This window comes from Silene latifolia, chromosome Y (assembly GCF_048544455.1).
Source record: "Silene latifolia isolate original U9 population chromosome Y, ASM4854445v1, whole genome shotgun sequence".
NCBI lineage: Eukaryota > Viridiplantae > Streptophyta > Magnoliopsida > Caryophyllales > Caryophyllaceae > Silene > Silene latifolia.
The window spans coordinates 128,338,667-128,363,503 of NC_133538.1; the positions used below are offsets into that span (position 1 = coordinate 128,338,667).

At 39.0% G+C, this 24,837-nt stretch overlaps 1 protein-coding gene across 2 annotated transcripts; it reads right to left on the reverse strand.

Moving 5' to 3' along the window:
• Positions 1-11,363: 11,363 nt before the first annotated feature.
• LOC141633138 (uncharacterized) lies at positions 11,364-15,578 on the reverse strand. Of its 2 annotated transcripts, XM_074445609.1 has the most exons (4): positions 13,762-15,545; positions 12,859-13,488; positions 11,769-12,341; positions 11,437-11,567 (listed from the first exon to the last, which is right to left on the reverse strand). In XM_074445609.1, the coding sequence occupies exons 1-3, from the start codon at positions 15,452-15,454 to the stop codon at positions 11,878-11,880; spliced, it is 2,787 nt and encodes a 928-aa protein (XP_074301710.1). In that variant the 5' UTR covers positions 15,455-15,545; the 3' UTR covers positions 11,437-11,567; positions 11,769-11,877. The 2 variants fall into 2 exon arrangements, with proteins under 2 accessions (XP_074301709.1, XP_074301710.1); XM_074445608.1 differs by having other exon boundaries at positions 11,364-11,567; positions 12,859-15,578.
• Between the last annotated feature and the right edge of the window lie 9,259 nt (positions 15,579-24,837).

Genomic DNA, 24,837 nt, shown 5'->3' on the forward strand with positions numbered 1-24,837 from the left:
GTACTTGCCCAACCAGTCCATACCCACTATGATCTCAAAACCATCTAAGGGAAACTCTAACAAGTCCACTGGTAGGTCAACCTGTCCAACTATCATAGACACACCCCTATACAACCTCCCACAATATACAGACTCACCCGACGGTATGAACACCTCCTCTTTTACAGTCTCAAACTCTCTCAAACCTAAAAGCTTAGCATGACTCGATGATACAAACGACTGTGACGCCCCGAATCAAGCAAAACAAAGGTAAAGACTCCATTAACAAGAAAAGTATCCGTGATAACGTGAGCATCATCCTCGGCTGCTTTCTTCTCCATCATGAACAGCTTACCACTGGTCTTCTGTCCACCTCCCTGGACAGTACTAGCTGAGGTAGACAGCTTACCAGCCGACCCCAACCCCTGTTTGTTATTCGTCGCCGGTCTCTGGTATGAATTACCGCCATTGCGGTTAGCCCCATCATTGTTATTACTCTGACCACCCTGATGATTCCACGACCCAGCGGTCCTGTTACTGGCATAACTCTGAAACGGACCCTAAGAGAAACTCCCATGTGTCTACCTCTAAAAACCCCGGCCCGCTGCACTGGTACACTCATGTCTCTTGTGGCCCACACCGCCACAGTTAAAGCAAGTCAAACCCCAGCTGCCACTACCACCACCACGGCCACGTCCGTAAGAAGCTCCACCGCTAAACCCCGACCCCGAAGAGTAAGCTCTCACCTGGTTATGGCCGCCCCTCTTAAAACTAGTCTGGCCACGCCCCTTACTCTCAGCCTTCCTCGTCTCAGAAGCTCTCTCCCTGTTTTCCCTAGTCATCTCTACCAACCTCTCAGCTCTCCCAGCACGCTCATATACTTTCTTAACATCAGTAAGGACCCCTACCGGTAACTTCTCCATAATCTTGAGTGTCAACCCCTTCTCAAATCTCAATGCCAAGTTCTCTTGGCTCAACCCCAAATCCTATGCGTACCTAGACTTCTCGTTGAACTTGTGATAATACTCAGCAACTGTCATATCAGAAGTCATCTTGAAGTCATCAAACTCCTCTCTCAGCTTTCTACGCACATGCTCTAGCACAAACTCTCGCCTCATAGCCCTCTTAAACTCATCCCATGGTATAACAGATAACCCCTGTCTCACATACAGATCCAGAGCACTCACCCTAACCTTATCCCACTACTCTCCTGCTGCTTCCCTCAAGTAGAATGCAGCTTGTTCTACTCGAAAATCCTCTGGGCAATGAACCACATTGAGTATGTTTTATATCTCCTTATACCAATTATCCAGAAAAGTTGGCGCCCCAGTGCCCATGTACTCCTTGGGGTTAAACCTCGCTATATTGATGCTCATCTTGGCGAAATCTACACCTGCCTCTTTATCCTTTCCAAACTTCTTTAAAGCCTCAGTAAGAGCATCTTGGTGCTCCAACATTTTAACGATCTCATCTACACTCATGTTCTCAGCCCTGGCATACAACGCGTTTCTCTTTGGCGACATCTTGAAACTATATAAGATAAACAAACATAAACACACATCCCATACTCAAAACACGAAAACAACCTGCACAGAACCTACTCGATCGAGTACCACAACCCACTCGATCGAGTTGAGGCCACTCGATCGAGTTTCCCACTTACTCGATCGAGTGCCTCGACTCCAGAACCTAACCAGAATGCATCCAAAAACGCACTCGACCGAGCCACCTCCTTACTCGATCGAGCTGACCTCACTCGATCGAGTGCCCAAACCTACTCGATCGAGTGCCCAAAAACAGACTACTGCCGAGAAACGAAAAATAACCCACTCGATCGAGTCACCCCCACTCGATCGAGTCCCCCCCCCCCCCCCCACTCGATCGAGTCATGCTGACTCGTATACTACCGGTATGCGTATCTCAACATTACAAATAAAATATTTTTATGTATATATAAACTGCAAACAACAACATAACACTTTATATATATTTATACCATAAACAACAATACTTCTCCACATGTTTCTAAAATACCACATTATAAAACATTCATCATACAACTTCATTATCTAACCAACATGCATACATACACTATCAACATCATTCACCTCAATACCTCCTATCCGCCACATGCAGTCATCCACCAATTCATACCATGCATTACTATATAGATATACAACACACAAGGTAAACATATAACGATCCCGACACACACCCCATAGTGACCGGTTCAAAATTGTAGGGCGAGATCGCAACTTTAGGATGTCTCCCAAGTCTTTGCATTAGCTCCTAACAACTCCTACCCGGGTTCATTTTATTTTGACTCCCTAAGTTCATTGGGTTTATTAGTTACGTGTTCCAAAATCGTCGCTCTGATACCACTTTGTAACACCCTCATACTCCAAGTGCCTTACCAGGACCACTTAAGGCATGGAAGTGCTACCATCTCGGTTACCCGAGGCAATGATAATCAAATAGACAATAACGAAACGTACTTTATTAAATAGTTTAACGTGATACAAGCCAACCAAAACTGATAAAGGAAATACAAATGTTCTTAAAATGTTAACCAACTAAACAGCTAAAAGAATGTTCGACACAGCGGAAGACTTCTATAACAGCATCGTGATGACTCAACCCAGCTATCCCATGCGCATCAACTCATACCTGCTCAATAACTGTTCACCATCCCCGAATGGATCACCACAGTTTTTAAAACATTTAAACGGGGTCAGTACTGATTACACAAACACACAACTGCAATAAAACAACAATACAAGCCAATCCAATCCACCAACTCCGTCACATCACCACACACCTGACTACACACTAAGTGTGTAGTCCTGCCAGAATACTCTTCGCAACAAGTATTCCACACCGCCAATGGGGGACCGCAATAAACCTATGTTCCTTAATGTGCACATCTCCTCTGTGGTGGGTTCCACAGAGGGCGAATCAAGGGCGTGAAGTCACTCCCGCAAGTGACTCCACTCAGCCAGGGACGCACCCCGAGAACCACATACAGTTACACAACAATCACCTTATACAACCACAATCACCAAATGCCACTTTCTTTATGATAATCAATCAGCAACAATAAAACAATCACCAGCAATCAGTAATGCCATGTAAACAATGCTGAGTAGGGAAACCCTACCTGGAATAGCAACCACCACAGACCGTCTAGCAGCTAATGAGAACTTCTCCTCTACGAATCCTCCTCCTATAACATGTATACATACAATTACCATCTACTCATCATAATACCCCCAAAACTACCCAATTAAGGTTTAATCAAACTTATCAAAACATTATAAAAATTATACAAGAAGCTTACCCTCGACACAACGATCATAACGGCGTAAAGAATAGAACAATCCGACAAACCAAGCCTTAGGATTTGCTAATAATGCGGCGAAAGCGAACAACGTAACTTCTAATCTTCTCTTGAAAGGTTTTTAGATGATAAAAGTGTGTAAGGAAAAGTGACGGAATCCTTTTATATTAATCCCGCATTATTAATAAAACCCGGCTAAAACACCATCTAATACGCACTTACTCGATCGAGTAAGTCACTTAGTCGATCGAGTGCCACTTACTCGATCGAGTGTCATACTTACTCGATCGAGTACCCTACAGGCAGCCTACTGTTTTGCGTAAAAAGCTACTTACTCGACAGAGTAAGTCCCACTCGATAGAGTACCCATAGACATAGAAAACCGTAGTATTACAGAATAAAACAACTAAAAAATAATAAAAATACCAAAATAATCTACTATAAACACAATTTTTTTAAAAAAATACGAACCATGGATGTTATGATGCAACTCATCGTCTAACCATGGAATTGAGGATGAAATTCATCATCTCACCATGGGAAGACCATGAACTTCATCATCAATACCATGGAGAGACGATGAACTTCATCGTTCAGCCATGGACAAATGTTGAAGTTGAACGTGTAACCATGGTGAAGATGATGAACTTCATCATCCCTCCGGAGAAACGATGAAGATCATCGTCAGTAGCATGGATGTCACGTTGAACTTCAACATTTCTCCATGGGAGGACGATGAAGATCATCATCAACTCCATAGTCTTACGTTGAACTTCAACATGGCCTCCATGGTATTGACGATGATCTTCATCGTCCTCCCATGGCCACCAAGACAAAAAAAAATCTCATCCATCACGAAATCGACCAAAAAACTCAAATAGAGGGAGCAATTCACACGAAATCAACAAAATACGACGACATATAAACTAATTAATATAAAAACAACACAAAACAAAAACTAAATTAAGCCAATTGAATGTAACTAAATAAAATCAACACAAATATGTAAAAATCCTAATTATTTGGTTAATTAACGATGCGATTAATTAGTTAATGTGCCGGAGAATCGGGTGAATCGGGTTCCACCAAGTAGAAATCGAAACTATTGTTTTTTTGTTTTTATTTTTTTCTTTAGTTAATTTTAGGAGAGTTTGAGAGGAAAAGAGTAGAGAGAGAATGAGTGAGTGAGTTAATTGTGCAAGGGCAATATCGTCATTCATAATGAAAACGCCGTCTACAATTATTTAAACGTCATCTACAAAAACCAACCCCCGTTACAATACATCTAATGTTGTGGTGTCAGTGTCCAGAAAAATGGGTCCAACTGAGTAGAAGTTCTTTAGGCGGGAAAAGTAAGAAAATTTTTATTCTCTTAGTAATAAGGGGATGAAAAAAATTGTGAGACGTCACAAGCAAGACTGAAGCTATATAAAAATACCAAGTGCTGCATTTTAGAGAACAATTGAGTGATTAAGGCTCTGTTCTTTTGGACTGAAACGGATCTGATCTGAACTGAACTGAACTAATAAGATCTGAACTGAACCGAATTGAACTTATAGGTCTAAACTGAACTTATAGGATCTGAACTGAACTGGACTTATTGGATCTGAACTGAACGAACTTATAGGATATGAACTGATATGAACTGAACTGAACTTATAGGATCTGAAGTGAACTTAAATTAAGTGACGTATAGGATCTGAACTAAACTTATATGATCTCGAATCGAATCGAACCGAACTTATAATATCTCGGATCGAATCGAAATTATAGGATCTCGAATCGAATCGAATCGAACTTATAGGATCGAATCGAATCGAACTTATAGGATCTGAACTGAATTTAAATTAAGTGACTTTAAGTTCAAAAGAATATGGCTTAATTCGTGCCACAGTCCTATATAAATTTGCTACATAAAAGCTTTTGGTGGCATTAATTATTGAAAGAAAAAAAATAAAGATTTTGATGGCAACATGGAATGAAACATAATTGAAGAGAAACGAAGGTGTTGTTGACTATACACTAGTAACACTACCACAGTGTACCATTCCCACAAGTTGGACACCTTTATTAAGAAGGAACCCTAAATGAAGGGTGATCCTAAATACATTCACAAAATCTCCTTGGACACTTTTTTTGTGTTTCCTATGATTAATTTACCTTTTAATTTTTGACCTCTCAAATGATAGAATTAGAGGTATTTTCATCCATTACTTATAATTGGAGTGTCCCAGTAAATTTTATGAGTGTATTTAGGGCCATCCTAAATAAAAGAAGAAAAAGGATTACGCATCGAATATATTTTACCTCATACCCTTCTACTGTTTGAGTTTATATGTAATTTTTTTAGCATTTAAAATTTATAAGTTCTACTCATATAATAAATTTTTTGATAGCAAAACTCATAATTAATTGAATTTATAAGTATAGTTTTTGAGCAATGTTGTACTCCCTCCGTCATGTCCCGGTGAATTGTTGTCTATTTTCATTTTGAGGCGTATCATTCATTTGTTATCTATTTCTATTTTTGGCAAATATTGAACAAGTGGCTAGTGTATGCAAGTGGCAATTGTTCCTTTATTTTATTAGTTTGTGTCACATGCATTGGTCTTTGTGTAAAAAGAAATACTTGTAGATAACAATTAACTGAGACGGAGGAAGTACTTTTTTTGTTTAATTTTTCAATGAATGAGCTCAAAAACTTTATACTAAATACTTATATTTTCTTGAATAAAACTAAAAAAAATTATCATAAAACTCAGAAAATACAAAATCAGATATACTACCGTATAATCTATGAACTGTAAATGAACACAAATTCTCATTGTAAACGGACACTATCCGTCTATAGCTATCATCTCACAAATGAAAGTGGGTAGTGCAAGTGAGTTGGAAATGGATACCCTCACTCCCACTTTAGTTTTGTGAGAAGGCCACTATCCATCTATAGCTATAGATGAATAGTGACCGTCTATAATGAGACGGACGGGTAAATGAAAGTCCCCCAAAAGCAAAGGAGTCTTCAATTTTTCTCAATACATAATCTTTTCCCGCAAATTCTTGTTTGTGACGGCACATATCCGTCACTCTTGAGTGACGGATACCATTTTACCTCACAAAGTACCCACTTTTTCTCTCTCTGCAACACTATTTATGTGGTCCCATTTCTCCACTAACCCATTTTGTTACCATTTTATCTCACAAAATATCCGCCACAAATGGTAACCCGTCAAGACCAATTGATTTTTCCAGGGAACATACACAACCCCACTTGCCTTGGTTTTTGAATGGCACTGCTTTCCAACTTTAATCACTTTTCTTCCCCATAACATGCTACTCTTAATTACCGTTTTTCTTGGGCTTATCAACCCTTCTTTAACTCTTTAATCATCTTAATTAAGTACTGTAATAAGGGTATACAAAGGTAAGTACGAATAAAGTTGTGTTTACGACTCTTATAAGCGTGAAATGAATCCAAAACAACTCAAGTATTGCTTTAGTAATGAACATTGATTAGTGTTGTGGATAATATAATGAATCCGTTTTAATACACCCATTGAGGCACACACAATCTTCTATCGATTGTCCATGACACATGAGTACTTGTGCAGTAGCATAACTACCATTTTACTTTTATGTTCTTATAGTGTATACCTAATATATACCATCGAGTTTAATTCGAATCTGCGCAATTTAGGACTATTACGGCGGTAAAACTTCGAGCTTCTTTATGAATTTTAACATTGCTGCATTCTCAAGACTGTGCCCAAGAATACTCCTTCAGTTTATATCCCTACCAACTCTCTTTTTTTTTTTTTTTTGACAATAATAAACCCATTATATTAAAGGACGAAACTAGTACCCATAGTTAGCCCGTTGCCAGGCTTACAGACCAGGAAGGATAAATTACAAACAAAGCACGGATTTCTCGGATAGAATTCCGCACACTAATTGGGACTGGCAAAGAGGTTGCCAGAACTGCAGATAGTTTACAACAAGTTACCTTAAAACAAACAGAACACAGGCCCACTGAATGGGCATAGCGCATAGCTCTTAACAGAACTCTAGTTGATGCATCCAAAAATGAACTTGCCCGTACAATACTTGAGTCGGAGAAATCCAAATTGGAACTGCGGATGCAGCAGGTGAAACAATTTGTTCTTGGGACATGGCGTGGTGAAACAGAGATCGAAAACACTTTCTGTGGACGTGTTGATTGACCCAGAACAGCAGCGGGTGCATCTAATCCATAAAGTGATCGCAAACGTGTAGAACGTACCTCTGGAAATCGACTATATGAGTGCAGTAGATCTTCAATAATGCGACAGGTAACCGCAGGATCAACAATATTGTTTCGAAAAAGCACGGAATTGCGAGTAGTCCAGATGGCTTGAAGAACACAGCTGAAGTAAAGCAGCAGCCATTGTTGATCAGATGCCAAAGTTTGACGATAAAGATATGACATGAAATCTGCAATCCAAGAGATGAAAGGCATAGATGGGTTAACAATGGTGTTGATCCCAAGGACAGATGCATTCCAGATATGCTGGGCAATTACACAGGACCGAAACAAATGCTCTGCTGTTTCAGGGGAAGCCCGACATAGTGGACATACGGAGTCGACTGGCACATGTTTTGATAGCAAATTATCGGTTGTTGGAATAATGTTATGAGCTAAACGCCATAACATAATCGAGTTTTTGGGCGGAATTCCCTTCCGCCATACAAGCTTCCAAGGAAAGTTATAGACAAATGAGCGGATACAACTGGCAGCTGGAGACTCTGGCCAACTCTCTCAATTTATATAAATCTCGATGTGAATCAAGTCTCGACACATCTTTGACTCAATAGTCGAGTCGAAACTATAGAAACAATGAATTCGAGAGTTCAAATTTAGAGTAGCCTCTCAATCTCTCATCAAACAAAATGCAAATCTCAATCAAACAGAAGGTCACCTTAATCAATAATGCATGGACCAAGCAGAAGGTCACCTTAATCGGATCACCAAAATTTTTCCTCTTAATCGCACCTTATTATTCTTGACCCACTTTCACCCTTCCAAACAGAAGGTCACGACCTTGGTCACCAACCCAATCATTTTTCCACTTTCCAACATTTTCAATCATTTACCACATTCACTACCCCACCAAAACCTCTCTCTTACTTTTTCAATTACCTTTAAATTTAAATAACTTAATTTTAGTTTTATACTTAGACATTTTAATTATAAAATAATAATTGTTTAGTAAATATTTTAATTTAATTCGGATAATAGATAAAAAATAATTAAATCTAACGGTCATATTTTAAATCGAACACCTAATCGGGTTAAAAAATATATTAAACAAAACTAGAAAAAAAAGGGATAAACCACACGATAAACATGGTGAAGCCACAAACCACAAAATTAAACTTGTTCCCCTTCCCCCAAATTAATTTGTCCTTTTTCAAATTATTTCCCCAAATTAATCCCCAATTCTTTCCTGATAAGATCCTTCTACGGAGATCCTCGGCTCAATCCATTTGCTAAAAACCGATCAGATCACCATCCAAATTAACATCCTTTCTCCAACCTTTTTCCAATTCCGTAATCCCTCCAATTTGTTCCAATCACCAATTAACTATAGTTTGTCATTCTTCATTCGTAAATAAAAAACAATTCACCAGAAAATGGTTGCATGCGTCTCAAATAATTTGTAGTCTCTTTTATCATGGTTTGACGAACTTCGAATTCAGGTTGGCTTTGATCTCACTTTTGATTTTTTTATTGCTTTATATTTGCTGAATATTGTAGGTTATTTGTGAGGATAATCAATTTTGGATCTGTTGAAATATTATTTTCTGGGTAATTTAGATGACTCTAATCTTATTGTGTGGGTATATTTTGGATCTGTAGTGATTTTCTCTGTAATTTTATCTGGTCCTAATCAAGAACATAAAGATGAATCTAATACTACAATGTTTGAAATTGAAAAAAAAAATTCAAAATATGTCAAAACTTAGTTCATTTTGTAGATCATTAAAAATTATAGTCATTTTGTGTATGCTCATATTTTATTTTATTTTACTTTAGTGTATAAATCCTGATTTAGGTTCTTCATTATCTTATTCTCTTTTGGCAGAGTTGGGAGATAGGAAACGCAGGAGTAGCAAGCTATCAAACTCTACGGATGAATTTCTGTTCTATTTGTTTTATTATAAACCAATAACAATGTGACACATACAAGGTCACCAACAAGGTCACCATTCTCAACTCGGGGTCACCAGATGACCCTCAGTTGTTCAAGGTCACCAAAATCATCTTGTTAATCCTAGTTTAAGGAGTCATTAGCGTGATTCGACAAGATCACGACCCAATCGTTGACCTTGCTTGGAGATGATCTAACCAAGATTAAAAAACAACACTAAAGTACAAAAAAATCAATGTTCAAACTACAGCTGGCTCTAGTAAAAGAGTTTCAACGACTCCACCTTGAAGAAAAAGTCCAATCTGTATACAACCCCTCATATCACCTCCAAGCAAAGGTCACCTTAATTAGATCACTACCCCATTTTATTCTTAATCTCACCCTATTTATCTTGACCCACTTTTACACTCTCAAGCAGAAAGTCGCGACCTAGGTCACCAATCCAATCATTTCTCACTTTCCAACATTTCCAATCATTTCCCACATTCTCTACCTACCAAAACATCTCTTAATATTTGTGTTGCATGTTGCATTTATGCGTGAAGTGAAGACAAACATTCATTTCATTTTTTTCCTCTTTATTTGTGTTCTCAATATTTGTGCCCAACAAATACCTCATTGACATGTGGAAGGTCACAAGGCAACCCACCCAAGTCATGGAGTGATCTTTTTACATAGAAGATCTTCTTAATTTTTTTATTAATTCATGATTAAGGAGACCCATCCCCCAAGTGACCCCCCAAGTGACTTAGTTGGTGACCTTGCTTGGAAGTGGTCTCAAATAATAGTACAGTGGACTGACTCATTATGATTTTCTGAGTGTGGTCGACATTTTTACTCTGACCAATTTCAGCAGTATACTAGTACTATTAGCAAGTACTTCCTCCATTCAACTCTACTCTACCACTTTGTTTTTTCACGTTTGTCAACGCGTGTTTTACGCGGTAAATATCGTTAGCTACGTATTTGTAATAATTATAAAAATTAGATATTCTTAATGTACTCGTAAAGATGAATCAAACAAGATCTCACTTGAATATATTTTCACTTATATATTGAGAGAAAATTACAAGTGAAGGTTTATTTGTGAATAGTGTACAAAAACTAATATGGTAGAGTGGAGTTGAATGGAGGAAGTAATTCGGAGCACTAGAAAAAACCAGCAGTATTTGCTGCAAAATACAACCATAAATTCTCGAATAAGACGGTTTTAAATACAAGACGGTCCTTATGCATAAAAAAAAAAACCATCCATTTATTGCTACCTAATAAATGAGTTTTTTTTTTCGGGAAATTCCCAGTTGTACCCCTTTGGTATGAGCTAATCCCACTTATACCCCTACTTTTCAAGAAAGCCCACTTGTACCCACCAACTTCCTAGTTATTCTCACATATACCCTTTAAATATAGTAAATGATGAATATTGAGAATGAAATGTGGTAAAATGATAAAAGATGAATGTGGAAGATGAAGTGGAATCATAGAAAAATGAATTTGGAGGGAAAAACTATTTTTGTTAGAGAGAACAAATATTTCAATTAAGGTATCATATTGTTGACATAACCCTTAACATCTTACGTGAGGGTACTTAACACTTCTTCCCCACTTCATAATGACAAACGGAAATTCACTTAACATCTTAATTGTTGGTGCTTAGTGTTATGATGTTGGAGTGTGGACTTTCCTTAAAAAAGTAAAGTGCAGTGAACTAATCTATACTTAAGGGGTATAAGTGAGAATAACTAGTAAATTGAAGGGTACAAGTGGGCTTTCCTAAAAAATAGGGGTACAAGTGGGATTAGCCCATAGCAAAGGGGTACAAGTGGGAATTTCCTTTTTTTTTACAAGGGGACCGTCTCACAAAATAAGACAGTTTTACACATAAATTACTGATTACTGTAAGTCCGTAACAAAGGAGAAGCAGTGCAAGGGTAATAATAAACAGTTGCTACTTGCTAGTGAAGTTGACACTAAAATATTCAACCCCAAGGAATACACACACACAATGACAGAACTGTACAATAAAAACCAGGAAGAAAATGATGACCCACAATATTAAAGTCCTTAAAAGTTCACAAATTCTCATTGAAGACATGACATATCCGTCACAAGCTGAAGACGGATACCATTTTACCTCACAATGTACCCACTTTTTCTCTCTCTGCAACACTATTCATGTGGTCCCCTTTCTCCACTAACCCATTTTGTTACCATTTTATCTCACAAAATATCCGTCACAAATGGTAACCCGTCACAAGGGAGACCAATTGTTAAAAGTTAGCACCAACAAATCTACCTAGCAAACCCTGAAATTCAAACTACTCACAATCCATTGATTCTTGATAGAGACGGCACGACTAAATCGAGATAACACTAAATGCTAAGGAGAGCGGGTGGTGGGGAAGTTGGTGTTGTTGACGGGTTTTGGTTCGAGTCGTGGTTTGCGTTTGATGGAGAGCTTGTGATGTCGGTGTTTTGTTGAGGCGAGTCTGTGGGGGAGGAGTCTCCTTGTTTGGCGTTGGGTGGTTTCGGGATGTCTAGGAGTATTTGAGCTACTTCCCTCATTGTGGGTCGTCCGACTGCCTGTTCCTCGACACACAACATGGCGACGTAGAACATGTGCATGACCTCGTGGATAGGAACTGAAGAGAGTCTCGAATCCAAGATCTTGAGGACTCTTTCTTTGTTACTGTCGGTCAATTTTCTCACCCATTGGACAATGTCGACCCCGTCTCCAAATTCTCCAACTGGTTTTCTGCCGGTTATGAGTTCCAAGAGTACCACGCCAAAGCTGTAGACATCGCTTTTCTCATCAACCTTCAAGGTGTAGGCGTACTCTGCGTGAAATTAGCAAAATCAGTGTAATTAGACGCTTGAAGAACCCGAACTAAAGCTTCACATAAGACACAAGGTCCTTCAAATCAAGATTCTTGTTTGTTTGCATGTTAGTATTAAATATGGATGATTAGGTTTGTCGAAAATAACCACTAAAAAGTACACAATGACCCTTCGAAAGCCTTTACAATGGCCTTTTGTGAATCCTTCATATCAGCAGGATAAGATATAAGTTAGTTATTCATCGTTAGCTATTAAAGTTCTAACAAACATTTAATGTATGATCGATCATTAGCGGAACTGTGTCTGAGACAGAGCACTCTCTAAAGCACAAGCGAAGCAACTAGACCATATGAACAACCATTTACTTGTTTAGGTGAGCGGGTAGCATATCACTGACGATTTTTCATATAATCATAACAACACAAATTCAAGTTATTTGACAGTTATTATGCAACAATCTAACAAATATCAAACAAAATCAATGAAAATTAAGATTATGAATAAGAATCTTCATACCTGGAGCAATGTATCCATAGGAACCAGCAATGGCAGACATGCATTCAGAAGTGCCAGAATCTTGCAAGAACTTGGCTAGGCCGAAATCAGCAACATGAGCCTCAAAGCTCGAATCCAAAAGGATATTATTGGACTTAACATCGCGATGAACAATCAACGGTGAGCAGTCATGATGGAGATAACATAGCCCCTTGGCCGCCTTGACTGCAATGTTATACCTGGTATCCCACACCAAATGACCGCCTTTCTTGCCATGAATCACCTCTCCCAAGCTCCCATTAGGCATATACTCATACACCAACAGATTTGTCTCATGGTTGGAGCAAAAACCTAACAACCTAACAATGTGCCTATGCCTAATCTTCCCCAGGGTTTGAATCTCAGCATTAAACCCGTGATCATGAGACGACCCTCGACTCATTGCAGGCAATCTCTTAACAGCCACACTATCACCATTCGGCATCACACCCTTGTAAACAATCCCAGCTCCTCCCTTTCCAATAATATTATCCTCCTTCAAGCAATCCAAAACATCATCTACAGTAAAGTCCAAACGCTGGAACGCAGTCAGCTTCCACGCTCTAGAGTAGCTCGCCTTCTTCAAAGACCTCGCCTTAATAATAGCCGCCACTGCAAACGCAATAGAACATACCAAAAGCCCAATAACTAAGAGCAGCTTCAGTAAAGCACACAACCCCTTAACATGAGCGGGGTGAGGACTATCCAACAACCCGTTTTTACACGGACCCAAATACGGTCCACATAAATCAGGATTACCGACAAAGGAGGTATAATTAAAGTAACTAAACTGCCCAGTCCCAGGGACTAATCCCTTAAAATTATTATACGAAAAATCGACACAAGTTAAACTTAGCATGCTGGAAATCGATGCAGGAATATTACCAGTCAAATGATTCCGCGAAATATTCAAGTAATTCAATATCCGCATATCAGTAATCTCTTCAGGTATATCACCACACAACTGATTCCTACTAAGATCAACATAAGTCAATAACTTACATTCACTAATCTCCCCCGGAATCGCCCCCGAAAACTTATTACTACTAAAATCAACCTTAGACAACTGCTTCAACTTCCCAATCTCCACTGGAATCGCCCCCGAAAACCTATTCCCATCCAGCATTAACTTCTGAACCCCCGAAAAATTTCCAATTGAACCCGGAAGCGGACCCGAAAGCTGATTATTTGACAACGAAATCTGCCCCAAATTAACCGCGACAAACTCCTTAGTATCCGGAAACCCACCCGTTAACAAATTATCCTGAAGCTCAACCTGGGTTAACTTCGGTAACCTGAATAACCCGTCCGGAATCGACCCGTTTAAGAAATTCTCTCCCATTCGGATCCTCGCTAACGACTCACACTTCCCCAAACTCTCCGGAATCTCCCCAAATAAAAAATTACCTAATGCAATTAGGGTTTGTAATTTATTACCGTTGCATAAACTCTCAGGTAACTTACCGGTAAGTTTGTTAGAAGAAAGATCTAGAAACACTAAATTACCGTTGCTCCCTAACTTCTCCGGCACGCTACCGGTAAAATTATTCTCCCATAGCTGCAAAACCTGAAGCTCCGGCAACTCGCCGACGAACTCGGGAATCGCTCCGTGTAACTTGTTACGAAACAGGTTTAATAAGGTGAGGTTACTGAGTCCGGCGAACGAGTCAGATATCTCGCCGGAAAGAACATTGTTCGACAAATCAAGCGACTTTAACAGCTTTAACTGTCCCAACTGAGTTGGGATAGTACCGGATAAAGTGTTGACTTGAAGGAATAAAGTATCGAGGTTCCTAAGATTCCCCAACTCTGCCGGAATCTCGCCTGAGATTCCACAGTTAGCACCGTCGAAACGGACGAGATTGGTTAAGTTTCCGATCTCCGGCGGGATTCCGCCAGTGTATGCGTTGTAATATCCGATATAGAGTTCTCTCAAGCTCGTCACATTTCCGAGTTCTTTTGGAATGGTTCCGGAAAGCTCGTTTCCGGAAACCGCGAGATATTGCAGCTTCTTCCATACGCCGTAGTCATTCGGGATCTCGCCGGAGAAATAGTTGCCGCCGAGATGAAGGTGTTTAAGTTCCGTCAATGACGTCACCTCCACAGGAAGTGGGCCCGTCAAGTTGTTGTTATAAAAGTCGAGGATTTCGAGGTTTTTTAACGAGGATAACGATAGCGGAAACGTTTCATTGAAGATATTGTTAGAGATGTTGAGAGTTCGGAGGCTAGTGAGGAGAGAAAGACTCGCCGGAATCTGGCCGGAAAACGAGTTGGCGGCGACGGTGAGATTAACGAGGTTTTTTAAGAAGCCAATGTCGGGTGAAAGTGTTCCGGTGAGGTTATTGTTGGAGATATCGAGTGAAACGACGGTGTTTTTGGAGCACGTGACGCCGGACCATGTACAGTGGTTGGTAGTGGGTAACCACGTGGAGAGAGAGTGTTGTGGATCGGAAGTAATGGTGGATTTGATGCCTAAGAGGGCTTTGTATTCTGGGAGTATCCTTCCGCCATTGATGAAACTTGTATGAAGGAGAAGGAGAAGAAGAAGAAGAAGGAAGAGTAGATGAAGAACACGCATTTTTGGTTTGAATTATTTTGGGTTTGGTTGAGAGGAAACTGAGGAGGGAGGAAAAGAATGTGAGGGGAAGTGAGGTTGGAGTGAGAGTGAGGTGATTATTTTATTGGAGATATAAAGCAACTTGAAAAATTGTATTGGTAATCCAATCTACTTTTCAACTAATAAAGCAGATTTTTGATAAACCTATTGTACTTTTATTCATTGTTTATTTCTTTCTTAAAACTTGTGCAAATTAGATAGTGTTAGTGTGGAGTTGAATGGAGGGAATATGTGTGATTTTCAGATGCATAAGAGAAGACGTGTCAAGTTATTGCCATATAACTATGCACAAATAACGAAGCTAAGTTGCATTTACAGAGAAACAAGTTGATCGACTGCTGCTCTTATCGATCGACTAAAACCAAGTGCTGAAACAACAAATAAGTCTATCTACTGTTGCTCTTGTCGATCGACTAAAACCAAGGGCTGAAACAAGAAATAAATAACCCTTACCTATCGATCGACTTTTTGTTAAAACCAGGCGATATTAAAAGGGGGCTATTCTCTACTTATTGACTATTGTTTTTATTTTTTTATTTTTTTTAGAGAGACTATTGTTCTTATTATTTTTTGTTTTGAGAGAAACTATTGTTCTTATTTTAATTAAAATGAATTAGAACAGAAAACATGACACCCCTTTTTTCCTCTCTAAATCAACTTGGATCTTGGTTCAAATCACCTATCTCTTGATCGATTTTTGCCCTTAATTCCAAGCACAAGTAACAATAATCTCTTTTATTCCCCGATTTCTTCTTTATTTTGGAATTGCTGATCTTATTATCGAAATTAGGGTTAGGGTTTTAATTGATTTGGGGGTTTTCGATTACCATTACTAATTCGTTGTTTACTTATGTGATAGGATCAAAAATGGAAGGAAGCAATAGAAGGAGAGTCACGGAACAACCGTCAGACGACATGCAATGGGTCCTACGGTGGGGCAATAAACGGACAGCAGCAGCGGAGCTCGGATTCCGCCTAATTCGAGCACAACATTATGCCCTTATGAGCCTATTGAAGGTCTTCGTGAATACCCCGAGGTAAGTTTCTCCTCTAAAGCTAAAAAAGAAAGGTTTTGTTCGATGTCGAAACACGCTATGGTTCCAACCCATTTTCTAGACCGAGACGGCTTAATTGCTTTAGGTATTTATGAGCCTGTTGTTGAGATTTTAAATGGTACGTGTATGTCAAGCTTGGTCAACATGCGAGAATATACTTATCAAACACCCACCCTTGAGTTTTTCAGGAGATTCAAATTCTAGGGGGGGGATTATGACAAGGACGGGTTCTCCTTGTGTTCATTTCTGTCTGTTTAACCAAAAATTTGTTATGACACTAGCCGAGTTTGGCGTTTACCTTAGTCTATGATAGAGTCAAGAAGTGTCGAGTCACTAGGGCCTTTTTAGGCCAAGTATGCTTGTAATTAAGGGTCTTTTTGTCGGAATTAAGAGTTAATCTTCCCGTCCCGATGATTGTCATAACTAATGCGTTTTGATTCACGTGTGGAGCTTCGTATGAGGATAGAACCCGGAATCCAAAGAGCGAACCTCTAGCCACACTAGTAGACAAGAAATCACGCGGAGACGACCTTACATGAACCAGTTACGGAGCCGACATTCTCTGCTAGGAAGCATGAAGGCTAAGTAGTGAAGAACTCGTGTTGAGGAAGTGAAGAAATAAATTCGTTCCAGGCTCTTTTGCGCATCGCCACCATCAGCAGATAGCCCTCCATTTCTCCAGACGTCTAGCCGCAAATAGATCTGCCACTCATCCAGATCGCCGTTGTCTTTGTGCTCGTGACTTTTATTAAGCCCGTTGGCTTAAATTTAAGCCCAAATCCCGTATTACCCTAGATTCGTGTGCAGCCTTATAAATAGTTCACATTTTGGAGACCTAAAAATCATCTTGTTTAGGAGTAATTCAAAAAGGCTTGTGTGTTAAGAAAGCTTGGATTTTTATTAAGGAATTTGTAATCTTTTAGTTTGGATGTTAATCTTTCTTCAATTCTTGGGTTTTTCTAAGAAGATGGAAGGCTAATCTCCCTTTTACTTGGTGTAATTTAATCAAAGTATCCAACTTTGATGTTGTAAGACTCCTAATTCTCTCTCAATTTATCTATTGTTCTTTCCTTTGTTCTTAAATTCTTATGTTGAGTAGATGAATGTTTGAATTGATCACTCTTGCATCTTATTTACCCATCTATTGCAAATTCTAGAGAAATGGTTTAATCTATCTAGAATTGTTTGGAGCAAACTTGTTATATGTTGATTTGGTTTAAAGGATTCATATTTCAAGTAGGAAATTACATGTCTTTTCTTGCTAGTATGGTTTAATCTAGTAGAATTTGATTCTAGCTTACATCTCTTGGCAATAAGCTTCATGCTCAATTCTAGTCTTTATTCATGGTTTAATGAGTTGTGGTTGGAATTGAAGGACTCACATGTATGGTTTAATTGTGTGTGTCAATTTCTTGAGATGATAGTATTGGATAGATAACAATAGAGAGAAAAGAGTCAAACTTTGTCATTGTTGGATTACTAAGAGAAAATTACACCAAGTCTTTCCCATATTTGATTGTTGCACATCTAGTGTTTGTTGTTTTGCTTCTATGATAAGAATTGCATCTTTACTTTTCCTTATTCTACTTCAAAACCCCTTTCTCCATTTATGTCATACTACATGTTAACCATTGTTCATAAGCATTGTTTGTTGATAAACATAATTAGTAGGTCCTTATTGTAGTTAGTGTTTTGATTAGTCCATAAAGTCCTAATTAGTTGCTATATAGTTAAAATTCAAGTCTTTAGTTCAAAAGTTCTTCCCTTGGGTTCGACCCTAACTTGCCAATTTACTACCCTATTGCTTGAAGTTAGTAAAGTTTAGTTAGGCTTATAAATTGTTAATTTGGTGGTTTATTCTAGTATATTAGCGACCTAGTCTTTTGCTTACCAGTCTACACAGTGAGGAGCCTTACACTACTCCTCGAAAGTTAATAGAACCTATGTGGGCTGCCTTTGCTGATCTTTTTGAAGGTAGGAGACGGGGTAAGTTTGTCGACCACCTACCTATTCGCTATTGGCTCCGCCTTATCAGCGGTAAACCTTTTGCTAGGAAAGAGTCCAATAACGCTGTGTTACTCAGACACGCCGACACGTGTCGGTGTCCGACACGTGTCGGCGTGTCGGACACGGCTATTTGGGGTGAATTTTCCTGTTTTGTGGTCTAAATTGAAGTGTCGAAGTGTCGTGTCGTGTCGGACACCGACACGTGTCTGACACGCGACACGGCACTTAAGTGAAGTGTCGGAGTAACAGAGCAATAACGTGAACGCTAACGAGTTGTCCATTTTAGCTAGTTTCTTGAACATTAATAGTGGCCTTCCGTAAGTTCTTAATATTACCTATATTGTATCTCAGTGTTTCACTAATGTAGAGACTGAAGTCTTGTCCACCATTCACTCTATGAGGTTAGTCACTCATATTGTTCGCTGTCTTTTTGTTGATTTCCCCAGAGGCATGCTGCCCATTTGTCATGAGGACCCTGACCTTGATGTCATTTGCTTACTTACCCTTTCTTATATGAAACACCTGAACTAGCTCACTGAAGATTGCACATGAAAGATCTCCACATACTTGTCAGCCCCCTTACCTTGTGACTCTCTTCCGCCTCTTATCCCTATGTCTCACGTTAAGAATAAGGCGTCTCGACCCCCGTTTCTCTTTTACCTGTTACCATATTCACTGCCCGAGAAGTACACTTATCGCTCTAGGCAATCCACTCAAGTCAAAAAGGAGCTGGGCTAGTCTTCTAGGGCCCACACTCTACCCCACATGCTACACCCTCCATTGAGACTCAACCTGAGCTGGTATAACCGGCTCACTTTATTCGACCGCCTCCTTTTGTGCCCCATATGGTCATGGACCAGGGGGCACGTGATGTTCTTATACTTGATTTGTGCAGGCGTACATCGAGGATGAAGATGAACCAGGCTTTATCCTGGTTGCCAGTGTACGACTACTACACAGGATCAGGAAGGTTGCCGCAAGCTAGGTGGCCGCACCCGTCTTACTACCTGCACCCGGAGGGGGAGTACCCTAACGAGGAGGAAGAGGATACGGCTGTTGTGGAGGAGCGGTACCGAGCTTGACTTGCTTCACGCACTCGTGAGAGAGAGTGGATGTTGACCCCGACTTTATCGCGGATAACGACTAGTAGCGGCTGCCTACGACCTCCCTTTATTGCTGGTTGGTTTGGGGAGGTCACCTTTGTAAAAATTTGTAAGTTTACTTTCCTGAACTTTATTTTATTTGTTTCATCTCGTTCGCATATCCTTCTCCCTATATTACACCGCTGTGGTTGTTTGTTGAACACAATGAGGGCATTGTGTGATTTGGTTTGGGGTGGGTATGCATCTGTTTGTGTTTGGATCCACCTGCATTTTATTGCATTTCAGTCTGCATGTTTCTAACATTTCCGTATACATTGTTTCTTCCATTAAAAAAAATCAAATAAAAAATCAAAAAACTCAAAAAATATACAAAAAGATGCTTTATTTTTACATATATAGTGAGTATGTTTTTTTTTTCATATTAGTCGTGTTTTGATGGTGTAGGTGAGTTTATTCCGCATTGGCATTGTTGTTTCTATTTTCTAAGTTGGGTTTATAAGCAGAATGTTTTTATTATTTGGCTACGACGGTCCTACTAGCTTGGCTTTACCTCCACATATCCAAATCTGGTTTACCCCTGTCTGCCCAAATACCTCACCTGACATTATATGTAAGTCCTCGACATGTGTCTTAGTCCTGATTGGTTGGAATGCGTATGTACGATCGGTAGAGATCGGTTTCATGTTAGATTGCATGCATGTTCTTAAAGGTCGCAGTTAGGTGAGTGACTTTATTTCTTTCTATATTACAATATACTTACCATATTCATTGAAATATCTGATGAGCGACCCGTGGGAGTTCGAAATATACATGTTTTGCAAGGTCGACGGTTCGGCAGCTTTAACATTGATTTAACTCGTTTGCACTTGATCTATTGCTATAGTGTTGATTTGTTTCATTAAATGGTTTTGGCATGACAAATGTAGTTAGCTCTGAACTTATTTACTGTTCCGTTATTTTTGTTCGTTGTCTATAGTCTTTGCTTGCTTCACAACAAGGGTTTGGATTGGAGAGGTTCGATGCATATGCCTTATTTATACATTTTCTCTATCATTTTGCTCGCATTTCTATTCATATTAGGTAGCGACTAGCCACTTTCCCATGAATAGGTTACTTTGGGTTATTTTGTATCCTATACAGATATTGGACCTGAACGTGCGTATACAAGCCAAAACCCGTCCCTGGAGTTACATTTTGGACACTATTATAGCTAAAGCTCGAAAACAATCGTCTTGGAATGCGTGAAGTCACAAGGGAGCATAATATGCCGATGTTGAATGCTGCTGGTTCTCCAGAAAAGTCGATCGACTATGCTTGTCTGTCGATCGACTTGTTGGACCTTAGTTTTAGTCAATCACGTGCTTTATATTGTCGATCGACTGGTTTTTGTAATAGGCCGTGTTGATTAAGTGTTAATTCGACCCATTAGTTTATTGATTAATAATCTACTCCTTTTGTTATTTAAGGGGTACTTAGTAAACACATTAGGCTATCATTTCTTTTCACTAAAAAACTCTTCTACGTTACTTGTTCAAGTATGACCTGAAAGACACCGTCCATTGAGTTGTAGATATAATGGACTAGAGAATTGGTAGCACACACTTGTGTCGGATAAGTAGGAGATTGTTGTAGTATGTATCCTCCACAATATTGCGTTTACTTAATAAATGTCATAAGAGGAATGACCTGAAAGACACCGTCCATTGAGTTGGAGATATAATGGACTAGAGAATCGGTAGCACACACTTGTGTCGGATAAGTAGGAGATTGTTGTAGTATGTATCCTCCACAATATTGCGTTTACTTAATAAATGTCATAAGAGGAATATACGCGGGATATATTATTTATTTATACTCGTCAGCTAATCAACGTATATCGGTAACAGTGGTCGACTAGGGTTTGACGTTACTATCGTATGACGGCGGTGATCAGCTGATCCCTTACGGTCACACCTATAGGATTGAATCTCAATGGAAAATCTAATTAGCATGTACATGATACAGATAAATTAGTTCCTTGTATTATAATTGACTTAAAGTTAGTTATGTTAATTTTTATTTGATAATGAGTTAAGAACTCGAACCGAAGGAATTTATTATTCAATTATACGATAATTGACTAATAAATTATTGACTTATTTTAATTTGATTAAATAAGATGGAATTTAGTAATTAATAGTTAATTTACTAAATTAATGAGGTTTTGGTATTTATTTTGAGGCGGAGGTAATTAGCTATTTGAAGTTACAAGGAGTTGTAAAATTAGCTAATTGAGTTTAATAAGACACATTTTATATTGATAAAATGGTCAAATATCACTTAAAAGTTAAGTGTGTATTAGTCATAAATGTGTATTATTTAAATGTTAAATGATCAAATTAATATTTAATTATATAGAATAATTAAATATATGACATATAAGCATTTGTGGCACAAATGTCGAAAGTCAAAATAAGACCGAAAATGGACACTTGGACGTTTGGTGTGTAAGACACAATGAACAAATTTTCTATAAATCCTACAAAACCATGTGACCATGTTCCCTTAACTATGCATCAATTGTTTACATTTGATGTTATATAAATACCTCAAACGTTGGTTTGAGACAATAAAATCTCTATAAAAGGCCTTAGGGCCGGTTTTTTGTAGAGAGAAAAAAAAAAGCCATTTTTATCTCATATTTCTTCATCATGTACAACATAAATATGATAAAAAAATTGATCATATTTTGATCAAACAAAATTCACAAAATATTATATACATCAAGTATTATTAAGAGTAGTAATACTTACATATTATAAAAGGGTTTTATCACTACTAATACCTAGTTAGTGTTATTAGTAATTTTGGAGTAAGTCTTGGGTGCAACCATAGGAGGTATCCTATTTTGGGTACTAGGATTTTATCAAAGATTTTTAAGTTCAATAATATCAACCATAGTTGTTGATATTATAGCCATTAAAACTAATGTAAACAAACCCTTTTCCATTTCATTTAATTTTAAACCATTATTGTTGGGCCCAGAATTATCCTGCGTGACCGGACATCAATTAGGCAATAACCAAGCCAAGCCTGAAGATGAACAATCTAACATAAGGCATACAATACCTAAGCAGGCGCCAGCCAGGAGGGAAAGACAGGTCAGACAATCTACTAGGCCAGGCTTAAAGGGATATCTCACCAGCCGTATGCTAAACACTATCAGATCAAGACAGGCAAGAACCAAAGCACAAATAAAACCTAGAAAAGCAGTTCCTATATTCATGGAAGACCTATTCAAGCACAATATACGAAAAATGTGGAGCTATTTACCAAGTAAAGACAACGGCAAGCTAATCATAAAGTCAACCAACCACTTCCGGGTAAATAGGGCACAAGACCTATTTACTAGGAACGTCTAAAACAACCTTGAAGGAGCCGTTGCAAAGAGAATGAAGCCATTATAAATAGCAAAGAGAAGAAAGAAGAAGGATCATCACTTACTCACTCTCAGTTACTCTCATTTTGTAATTAGCAAAAGCATAATTATTAAACGTGCATACTCTATTCCTAGCCTGCCATACACATTCCCTGTCAGGATAATCCAAAACATAGTAACAATCCCTCGTGGCTTGGTGCCCGTGGTTTTTTCCCTTATTCCCAAGTATAAATCTTTGTGTCTTACTCCGTTATTTGTTCTTTACTTAATCAGTCGTACTTGTCAGGCTTAGTTATTTTGAGTTAGATTGCCCTACCATTACATCCCTGGCAGGACTTTATTCTCGTGTGAATTCCTGCTAAAATAATTGGCGCCCACCGTTGGGCATCTAGCTCAAAAATAATCAAAACCTAATCCCAAACAACACCAAAACCTTTCCAAAAAATGACTGGAGACGGCATAGAACAACAACTGGCTGCCGCCAAACAACAAGTACTGGAAATGGAGCAGCTGAAGCAGAAAATGGTCCAGGCAGAGGCTGAAGTCCAGAAACTAAAAGAATCAGAGTCCAGTCTGAAGCAAAAGCTAGGAGATAAAGCTTCAGGCTCAAAATTAAAGATTCAGCCTGGAACATCATTCTCTTCAATCATCAGGAATATTGATTTCTCCAACTTTGGTACTCCATCAAAATCCAAAGCAGGAGATCTTGATTCAGAGTCAGAAGAATATCAAATGAAGATGTCATCCAAGATCAAACTAATGCAGTCATAATGATGGCCATGCTCTAGGAGATCCAGAAACCCCATGAAAAATTTGAGAAGATCCCTGGAGTGCCTGCAACCATTGAGGAAGCCAACCCTGAAAGTTATGCTGACTCTCCCTTCGTAGATGAGATAGCTAAGATAGATCTGCCTAAAAAGTTTGTGGTACCATCAATGAGAATCTATGATGGAACTACAGATCCTCAGAACCATGTAGCCTACTACAAACAAAGAATGTTGGCAGCCTCCATACCCAGTGAGCTGCGACAAGTATGTATGTGCTAGGGTTTTGGAACAACCCTGACCGGACGTGCCCTTCAATGTACATAAACCTGCCAAATGGAAGCATCATGTCCTTTGCAGATCTGATAAACTCATTCAACCATCAATTCGCCAGGAGCAGGGAACTCGAAAAGAGATCCAGTGACCTATAAATAATCAAGAAAAAGCCTTGCGAGACAATAAGAGCATTCTTGACCAGATTCAACAAAGAGAAAGTATCAATCCCCAGATGTGATGTTGGAACAGTCGTGGAAGCTTTCCGGCAAGGACTACCATTGGATAGCGATTTCTATGACGAGCTGACCATGAAACCTTGCCTGACTTTTGTAGGCGTTCAGGCAAAGGCTATTGGCTACATCCGACTGGAAAAAGACAAAAGCTTCAAGGCTAAAACCATTGACAGCGTTTCAGGATACAAAAGAACCAACAGAAAAAGTTCTAATCACAGGGGAAGCAGTTCCAAGCCATCCCCCTACACTAGGCCTGACAGATCAGAAGTCAACTATGCTCATGAGAAACGAGGTAACTCTTATACTTACCCACCTATTCAGGAATACAACTTCTCTGTTGATACCGCAGGGTTGATAAAAGGCTTGATAGCACGGGAGACATTATCAAGTGGCCTAAAAAGACGGACAATCCCAACTCAAGGAAAGACACAACAAGATGGTGTGAATTTCACATGGACATAAGACATACCACAGAAGAATGCATGGGT

What these genes read in the sequence shown, in the direction of transcription:
- LOC141633138 (XM_074445608.1), bottom strand. Translation starts at nt 15,454, where the DNA reads ATGCGTGTTCTTCATCTACTCTTCCTTCTTCTTCTTCTTCTCCTTCTC. An exon ending in CTATGGATACATTGCTCCAG is followed by an intron (nt 12,342 to 12,858) that starts GTATGAAGATTC and finishes AATTTCACGCAG; the next exon opens with AGTACGCCTACACCTTGAAG.